The sequence below is a fragment of the Silurus aristotelis genome, assembly GCF_946808225.1.
Source record: "Silurus aristotelis genome assembly, chromosome: 26".
NCBI lineage: Eukaryota > Metazoa > Chordata > Actinopteri > Siluriformes > Siluridae > Silurus > Silurus aristotelis.
This window is the reverse complement of record NC_139599.1, coordinates 510186-520185: the sequence shown is the minus strand read 5'-3', so window position 1 is coordinate 520185 and position 10000 is coordinate 510186. Positions and strand designations below refer to the sequence as shown.

At 38.7% G+C, this 10000-nt stretch overlaps 1 protein-coding gene across 6 annotated transcripts in view; it reads right to left on the bottom strand.

Annotated features, from left to right (window-relative positions):
• The window catches only part of LOC310720587 (calpain-5-like), a 14917-nt gene that overhangs the window by 1973 nt on the left and 2944 nt on the right, over positions 1 to 10000 (bottom strand). For 5 of the 6 annotated variants that reach the window (XM_083531309.1, XM_083531311.1, XM_083531310.1 and 2 more), the window contains exons 3-13: positions 8886 to 9017; positions 7700 to 7908; positions 7315 to 7507; positions 6748 to 6938; positions 6569 to 6646; positions 6249 to 6444; positions 5790 to 5912; positions 3826 to 4028; positions 3212 to 3333; positions 2549 to 2685; positions 1 to 1060 (exon numbers count right to left, since the gene is read on the bottom strand). The exon at positions 1 to 1060 is cut by the window's left edge and continues 1973 nt beyond it. In XM_083531309.1, the coding sequence (XP_083387435.1) occupies positions 878 to 1060; positions 2549 to 2685; positions 3212 to 3333; positions 3826 to 4028; positions 5790 to 5912; positions 6249 to 6444; positions 6569 to 6646; positions 6748 to 6938; positions 7315 to 7507; positions 7700 to 7908; positions 8886 to 9017 (1767 nt within the window). In that variant the 3' untranslated portion in view covers positions 1 to 877. Of the gene's footprint in view, positions 1061 to 1172; positions 1239 to 2548; positions 2686 to 3211; positions 3334 to 3825; positions 4029 to 5789; positions 5913 to 6248; positions 6445 to 6568; positions 6647 to 6747; positions 6939 to 7314; positions 7508 to 7699; positions 7909 to 8885; positions 9018 to 10000 lie in introns of those variants that run through there. The other variant, XM_083531314.1, reaches the window with a different exon arrangement.

The following is a 10000-nucleotide window of genomic DNA, read 5'->3' as shown; positions in this document are numbered from 1 at the left end:
ACTGATCGGAGTTTTGATCTGAAGAATTTGATTTTCGAGCAAAAGCAATGTTTTAATTCGGGCTGTCAATCAATGAAAATATTGAATCACTATTAATCACATGATTGTCGTGAGGTAACTCCTGATTAATCGCAACTTAATCACACATTTGTATTTGTTCTAAATGTACCTTTAGTTAATACTTTTAAAGTTTTTAATACTCTAATCAACATGGACAAATATTGACGCTTTATGCAAATATATGTTTATTATTAGTAAAACCGAACTCAACATAGAGCAAGAAGACAAAATATTCTTGTAAAAGCTCTGAAGTAATTATTGGGTTTTAAATTACGTAAATCATCAGGACACCAAATGCAACTTTTGCTATGTTTCCACACGGACGGTTTTAATTGCCGGATTTGTGCGTCATGGCAGATTTTGGAGACTCGACGCATCAGTAAAACAAATGTTAAGTGAATAAAAAAAAGATTTCAGTAGAGATTGCTATCATTTTATTTTATTTTTTTTATATATATCTGAGTAAAGAAAGGATGTTGTGAATAAATGTGTTGTGTTGAAGTTTTTGATTTTTATTTATTTATATTTTTAATAAAATTTGTCAAACAGAAATGTGCGCTGCATTAATCGCACGCTAATATAATTTATGCTGTTAAAATTAATTTGCATTAACGTGTTAACGTTTATTTTGAAAGCCCTAATTTTTTATTAAACAAAACATCTGAAAAGATTCGACTCTTGGGAATAAACCTCACTGGTAATTTCCAAATTTTACAAAGAAAGATTTGTGAAACCAGTGTGAATAGTAGTGTGTTATAGCAGTGTGTTTTTGCTGTGTGTGTGTGTGTGTGTGTGTGTGTGTGTGTGTGTGTCAGTGCTACATGGCTGTGAGCTCTCTGAACGTCACGACTCGGACGCTGATGGTCCCCGGCATGTCCTCAGATGTTGGAGATGCTCCTCGTTTCAGCTTCAGTGTCTGTGGGTCTGTAGAATCCTTCAGAGACGCTGGAAGAACCACCTGACCCATAAACTCATCCTTTACAGCATTACTGTTCCAGACCTGGACCCACACACACACACACACACACACACACACTTAGCAAATGCTGAATAAAGAACAATGCTTTAGTGCTAAAAAGTGATCCAGAGTAAACACTTGATCCAGCTTCCTCATTGCACCCCCTAGTGTTCACAATGTTCAGCCATTTTTCCTGCACGTATATCTTCATTCAAATCTCCTGTTTGGAGAGTCAGAGAGCGAAATAAATGCACCCCTGTTTTATTCTCGATCTCCCTGATGTACTTTGTGAATTTGGAGGAAATCTGAGAACATCAAAATTTCACCTAGAAATTCATGAGCTCTTCCCATTTCCATGGTTTCTGGGCTTCATGATCTTTTTCCAGTCCAGTAATCTGCAGCAGAGTACAGGATTCTATTGTTCTGAAGATATTCATCATTATAGAAGAAGATCTGATCACCAATGTTTTATATGCTGCTTAGACACACCCCTGTCCCAGTGCAAATGGGAGGAGCTCAGATCTCAGTTTAGAATTGTGACAGAGAAAATGTAAGTGCACCCAAACATTCAACAGTCTCAGATTTTACCCAAATTCACACAGTACGTTAGGAAATCCCAGATTTAAAAAGGGGTACACTTGGTTTAGTTCTATCACACACCAAAGCTGAGAGCTGAGATCTTGTTCTACTAGAAGATGATCGTGATGCTTGTACCAGTAAAAAACAGAAAAGCTCAGATCTCCATCTTACACTGTAACAGGACAAAACTAAGTACATCCCCATATTGATCTGGATCTCTTTAACATTATGTGTGAATTTTGGGTAAATCTGAGAACGTCAAATTTTTCAACCAAAATTCACAAAGACTTACTGAATTGATAGTTTTTTTGGTGAAATTTTGATGTTCTAGAATTTTCCCCAAATTCTCAGGGTGTGTCAGGAAGATCAAGACTAGGACAGGGGGCACTTAGATTTTTTTCTATTACACTTCAAAGCTGAGATCTAAGCTCCTCTCTTTTTTACTGGGCATCATGACCATCATCCAGGGAAAAAAAAAGGAGGTCAGATCTCAGCTTTGGATTGTAAGAAAGGAAAAATATTTCCACCTTAATCTTAGTCATGATCTCCCTAATGCATCCTGTGAATTTGGAAATTTGAGAAGGTCACATTTTTCATCCAAAAATATCAAAAAGACTTACTGATTTTATTTTTTTGGTGAAATTTTGACATTCTCAGATTTTCCTCAAATTCTCAATGTATGTCAGGGAGATCAAGATTAAGACAGGGATTAAACAAATCCAGATAAACAATTCATTTCCTGATATCTAGCACTCGTAGCTAATTCATTCCATTACACCACGAATGTAGCAGCAAATTCATCTCATAGATTTCCTGAGGGATTCAGGAACGTCCAGCTAATTTGTGAACATCAATAACACTGAGTTTCTAGTTGTGGGTTCAGTCATGGTGAGGTGCACGTGAGGTTCATATAATGGTGTAATATGAAGCAGTTCCTCAGCAGAATCTCACCTGGACTGTTATCGGTTTCTGTGGTTTCCTTCTGTAAAACACGGCTCGGGTGTCGAACATCGGCTCTCGCGTGTCCTTCTGAACCAGAGACTGGACCGAATTGTTTTCACAGTAAATTATGACGTAGGGATCTGCACCTGAACATGACACCAACACACACACAAAGGTTAATTGAGGTATTTGAGAAATGTAAAGAAATGAATTTCACTGCACTGGGATGAAAGTGTGACCAATAAAAACCTTTCTTTGAATTTGGTTTCTGTATTTATTTAATCATCGCTCTTTTTCTTTCTTAACATTAATGCTGCTTTTCACAACATTGTAAATCAACTAAAAAGACAGATGATCATGTGGTCGTCATAAACATAAAGCATTAAAAAAAAACCAGCATCATGTTAAAGCAGAGAAAATGCAGCAGTTTGGTCAACAGGTGGCACTGTGGACTAAACTGCACAGAAGAACAGGCGTCAAACACGACTGTGTACAAGATGACTAACACTCCTAACTTATTATTACCAAAATAACACTAAGACAATAAGAAACTGATCATGATGTCATCAAAATGGCTGCTTAGACCTTCAGCTGTACACATGGCACACACACACACAAACACACACACACACACACACACACACACACACACACACACACACACACACAAACCTCCACTCCGGTCCTGATTTTCCAGTCCTTCTGCTCGGTGAATGTAAATCTGAGTTACCAGCTGAGGATAACCACGGAGTGAAGACCAGCAGCTCACATGGGGTTTATCCAGTTCCAGCTCTCTAAAACACACACACACACACACACACACACACACACACACACACACACACACACACACACACACACACACACACACAGAGAGAGAACAATCTTTAAGCACATTAAAACATTAAAAAGCTCTCCTTTGTAAAAAAAAAAATAAATAAATAATATATAGTTATACAATAAAATATAAAAATAAATACAAATAAATATATAAAGAAATACAAAAAAACCTTTTCTATAAACCCAAAAAAAAAAAACTAACAAGGACATAAAACAATTTAAAATCAGCTAAGAACACATACATGGGAAAGAAAGAAACATAGATAGATAGATAGATAGATAGATAGATAGATAGATAGATAGATAGATAGATAGATAGATAGATAGATAGATAGATAGATAGATAGATAGATAGATAGATAGATAGATAGATAGATAGATAGATAGATAGATAGTGGTGTGGTGTGGTTGTGGGTGTGCGTGTGCGTGTGTATTATAATTCGTACCTGCACCCTGCATCCTGATTGGTGTAAACTCGTAGCATGAAGTCTCCCAGGACGTTGGGTGTGAAGGTGGAAGGGAAGATGACGTAACGACCTTTAGGCAGAACTTTCCTCAGGAATACAGAGCGTGAGTTGATGAACGTGGACGTGGCGACGTTCTGCTGTGTGATAATGTCATGCATGCGGTACTTCCTGTTCAGCTCCACCTGATGAAATAAACGTGAAGAACATCCTTTTGTCGTCTCTCACAATCGAATTTATGCTCAATATTCATGTTACAGTTTTTTTTGTGGACATATTTCAGACATTTCTTTACATTTTATTTAACAAATTAAACTTCATCATCTCCTCACTCCTGCTTCATGTAATCTGATGATCCAGAACATGATTTCCCAAGATCTGGTTTTTTTCCCAGCGTGCTGTTATGGAGGAAAAATTACATCTCTTCACAGATATTTATTTTGTTATGATGTGAACTTTGCCAAAATGTAACACAGCCATTAATGTTTCTGTGTCTAATTTTCTCATCTGAATCTGAAGAGACATTTTCCCTTTAGAAAAGCCAAAATTCCAGTAAATTATCCTTGAAGGTTTGTTGGCTTTGGGAGAGAAGCACACAGTCTGTACTTATTGTAGTTCTGATGCTATTCAGCACTAGCTAACAAAACAAGCTAATTGTACCACCGAGCTGCACGAGTCAGATCCACCAGGAATCTCTACTACGTTCATAACGTCTCTACACTTTTGATATAAGTCCACAAAATCGACAAAATCATTGTTATACGGTTTTATACAGTCAATATAAATACATTTCAAGATTTTCAGTAGGAAGTACAGTTCAGTCAAAATTTAAAACAAACTAATTGGTTTATTCAAGATTACAATCCTATTTCAGGTATAATAATTTATTTAAAAAATAAAATATTATACAGAGCAGATTGTGTGAGATTATGGTTTAAGATCATTATTTTTTTTCTTACTTAGTCAAAGCTTAAAGTTATTTTTATTATTTTGCAGCAAGTAATGATTTTGCTTTTTTTGTGCATGAGCTTGATTTTACACTGTTTGAGAAAAGTATTAACAAGCGAGTTTTATGTTAATCAGACTAAATCAGCTGCTTGGAATAGAAGTTTTAATGTTTATTTTAAGGCATTTAGTTCTTTTTTTTAAAGCCTAGATAAGTTTTCTTATTGAATTATATAAGAGATCTTTCCCAGTGTAATTATCTCATTTGACTTGTTTCTCATCTCCTTAAATGCATTTATTTCTTATATTTAGACGAATATTTTTTGCAGTGCACAATATATATATATATAATATACGATAATAAACATAAGGACACTCATCAGTGGGATCAGATTGTGAATCCAAACACAGTGAGACTTTTCTTTTGGGTTAAAAGTTAAAAAAGACAAATCTGTTGTTCAAATTCAAACATTCAGCCAAATGCAGGAAATACCACATCAGTAATACAAGACAGGAAAGATGAATAATAACTTAATAATAATCAAAAACCAGCAGAGACGTGAGAAAGAAACCAGCAAGAGTTCATGACACCTTCAGCAAGCATTCTAGATTGCTCCATGACCTTCATGGCAGATACTTGGAAACACTAAGCAGCAAGAATGATTACACAAACACACTCACACACTTATGCATATACTCACACACCCACACACACACACCCACACACACACACACACACACACACACACACACACACACACACACACACACACACACACACACACACACACACATTCAGTGTATTTTAGTCAATCCATCTGCATGTTTTAGGGGTGTAGACCAAACCCTGAAGCCTGAGGAAATCTACATGGAAATGAGGAGAATATGCAAAATCCCACAACCTGTTTATCCTGGTTCTCCTTTTGCACTTTTCTCACCACTACCAGCAAAACTCTGTGGTCACCCAGGAAAAGAGAAACAAAAAACACACTTTCTGGTACCTTAAAGATGGCGAATCCAATGGTGAGGTTTTCACCCGCACCACGAGCTCGGTGAATCTTCATGTCTTTCTGCTGAAGTGACACCAACAGCTCTTCTTCATCTTGAGAGATATCAAACACAAACTGGGAGAACAAACAAAAGGAAAATTGAGTGTGTGTGTGTGTGTGTGTGTGTGTGTGTGTGTGTGTGTGTGTGTGTGTGTGTGTGTGTGTGTGTGTGTGTGTGGCGTGTGTGTGTGTGCACGTGTGTGTGTGTGCACGTGTGTGTGTGTGTGTGTGTGTGTGTGTGTGTGTGTGTGTGTGTGTGTGTGTGTGTTTGTGGTGATATCTATGTTCTGAAGAAGAGGGAAATACCTGTTGGTTCTACAAGATTTTGAGTCTACCTCATGGCCTGATTATGGTGATACTCTGGATATTATGTTGATAATTTAAGGTTTTGTATCAGGACAGTTATGGTACCTGTGGGTTCTGTAGGAATGTCTGCTTATGGTTCATGCAGCCCCCACACCGGTTCTTCAGAGGATCTGAGTGTTTTGTCCAATTCCCAAAATGCACCACCTCATGGCACCTCTTCTGGACACTCAGCTTACTCGTATTTATCAACCGACAAACATCTGCTTCGGTGAAGTTCTTACACCAGTCATCAAAAGACATCCTGAAGAACAACAAATTATTTCCAAATCTTCAGTGCTACATGGAGACTGATATCTTTTGGTGTCCTTTCCTGGTGGACAGAATGTTTACAAGGAGTTCCTAAGAAATGAGAAAAAAATATGGACCAGAATTCTCCATCATCTGCCACAGTGATCCCCAGATTATTCCTCTCCGAATTCCCAATCTTCTTCCATTCCTCTGAGCTACAATAAGAACGGAAATATCATCTCAAACCTTCCATGAAAGCAACCAAACAGGGAACTTTATGTGAAGGTTTGCACTTAATTTCTTTTCTCATTCTCACCTGTCACTCCAGGCTCCGTTCCACTCATGTTTCCCCCAGGGGTTCCTCATGCGGATTAGAGGGATAGTTTCGTTCTTGAAGAAGGCCAGGAAGCCGTGTCCCAGTCGTACCCTCTTCACCTCTGTCACAGAGTATGCGTGACCTTTGACCAAACCGTTTGCCAAACGTAACTCTCGTTCGTGAGGAGATGCCTGAGAGGAAACATGAGAAGAACAGTTTTCAGAGACTTCACAATAAATCTCCACCAATTCCCCATTCAACGAAATCCATTTTAGAACTTAACAAAAATTGTATAGTTCTGTTAGTGGAACATTGAATATATATACCAGAGTATCCATAGCTATAATTAGATAGATTAGAATAGGGGTGTCTGATCTAATCTATAAAGGGCCAGTGTGGGAGCAGATTCTCCTTCCAGTAAAGCAGGAGCCACATCTGATTAAAATCAACTGATCTTTACTTTCAGTGGACTTTTGAATGGAATAAAATCCTGCACCCATACTAACCCTTTGTGGATTAGATCAGACACCAAAGATTTGACCGAAAGCGAGATTAGACCTTACTGACCGCTATAGAGCAGCTGATGATGCCTCCACGTTCGTACACTTCGAGCAGATCTGAGAACAGTTTGTCCTTGGCTTTGGGGTCAGTGCGGTAGTTTCCTGTTTCCATATTGAGAGGTTCATTTACAGCTCCACTGAAATCCACCACAGCATCTCCTGTATTTCCTCCACTGAGAGATTCATAGCAGCCTGACAATCTACAAACACACCATCATGTCAGCTATGAAGAAATTATTCTTGTTCTTGATCAACAAATATTGCTTTGTGGACCAGAAGGTGGACTTTAGTAGAAAGCAGAATGATGATAGACTCAGTGTACACCCCTGTGGAACATCACCATGCAGGTAGAAATGGTTGCTGCTTGTATTGTAGATCATTTTCATGCTTACTTGGCATATGCCTTCTCCAGCAGAGCGCTCCAGAACTCGTTGCTGGATTTGGAGTGGCAGTAAATCAGTTTCCCGTTAATGGTGGGCAAACGGTCGTCCACAACCACTTCTGTCCACTCCCCAAATATCCAGAAATTAAAGCGGAATATTCCTGCATAGCGCTCTGGATGTTTGGGATCCCATTCTTGTTCCTTCCAGTTTGGAATAACCTGATGACCAAAAACTCTTGTGACATTATGATTTAACAGAAAATTATTCAAAAAATTCCAGATTAAATTCCAGGTTTTACTTTAGTGTGCAAAGGGGCGGATCTACAGGGGTGGCACAGAGTGGCAACTGCCACCCTAGAAAATGTAATCAGTTTCCTCGACTGGTTAACAGCAGCTATAATGTGATAAAAATAAATAAATACCCGTAAATAATAACAAGAAATCTCGTCTTTCTTTTAAAGCGTAATCTAAACAAACGACTCTGATGAACTGCTTCGTTTTAGTGAATCAAGCACATTCAATGCAACCAGCCTGATCAGTGATCACAAACAAATTACTCGATACGACTCTTTTAACAAATCAAATCAAGACACAGAAGTTAAATATCCGTAAATCCCTAAATATCCAATCTGATTGAATTAGTTTTTCCAATCCAAATATCAGGTACAGGTAAAGTCCATCACACCTCATAATTCTCATGATCCTTGACCACTGAGCAGCACTGGGCACAGAGGTAGAGGTTTTTTGTGAATTAGAAAGAAAATGTAGCTGTGAACTGTAGAAATGTAAAGCATGTTATGTTCCACAAGTCCAATCACATCCTAGATATGAAACCTCCTCCTTCCTAATAACATCAACCCGAACACTACATCAATCTTCAACACTACAGCAGACACTTTATAATAGATCTCATAAACTAAACATTTTCCAGATCCCACATGTAGCAAGAAACATCTCACATAATGGGAGAAAAAACAGCACGCCTACTGTTCCTCAGGGTGAACGCAGCTCTCTGAAAAGATAAACTCATAAACTTGCAAATTGCTTTTGCACTAAAGCGAGAGGAGGTGGTTTTCCACACATGATCTGATCCACACTTATACCCAATGGACTTTAAGGGGTAAAAAAAAAAGCCCTTGAGCCAAAAATAAAATCACATCATTCCAGTAGAGATAAAGTGTAATGTTCAGACTGACCTTCTGCCACAGGTCTGGTTTTAGAGCCAAACAGGAACAAGCTGCAACAAACCAGCAGTTTCCAACATCCCCCTGATTCAGGTCATGAGAACTGATGCCTTCAACAAAAAGATGAGGGTTCTCACTTATCTCCTGAGGAAAAATGAATGATGATGTATGGTGAGTATGATGAAGATGATGTATGAACAAGCATCAGGAACACATTTGTGCTGATAGAAAAAAATAAACCTCATGATGTTTAATGTCAACAGTCTGCTACACTGACTCAGGACTACAGTTTGCTCTGATCTCCATCACTGCACACCGCAACATTGTATAACTGCAATAAATGGACATTTGGTGGAACCCAGATGAGGATGAGGTTCCCTTTTGAGTCTGGTTCCTCTCGAAGGTTTCTTCCTTTGCCATCTCGGGGAGTTTTTTTCTTCACCACAGTCTCCACCGGCTTGTTCATCAGGGACAAACTTACACTTATAAAGAACATCTTCATTTTTATCACCACATTATCTGTGTAAAGCTGCTCTGAGACAATGTTCATTATTAAAAGCTCCACAAAAATAAACATGAATTAAATTGAATTGAATTGATATTGGTGGTGGTGGTGGTGGTAGTGGTGGTGGTTATGATGGTGGTTGTGGTGGTGATGGTGGTGCTGGTGATGGTGATAATGGTGTTGGTGATGGTGATGATGGTAGTTGTGGTGGTGATGGTAGTTGTGGTGGTGATGGTGGTTGTGGTGGTGGTGGTGGTGCTTGTTTTGGGTTGGTGGTGGTGCTGGTGATGGTGATAATGGTGGTGGTTGTGGTGGTGATGGTGGTTGTGGTGGTGGTGATAGTGATGGTAATGGTGTTGGTGTTGGTGGTGGTGATGGTGGTGCTGATGATGGTGGTTGTGCGGGTGGTTGTGGTGGTGATGGTGGTGGTGGTGATGGTGGTGGTGGTGATGGTGGTCCTGGTGCTGGTGCTGGTGCTGAGGACTGAAGGATTGTTCCTCGTGTTTCATGTCTAAAAATCATCACATTTTACCAGAGAAATAAAAACACTAACAGGAATTTTGAAACAGCTATATTTGTCCCAAAGCTCTGAGCCTGAGAAGTTTTTACTTTCCATAATAAA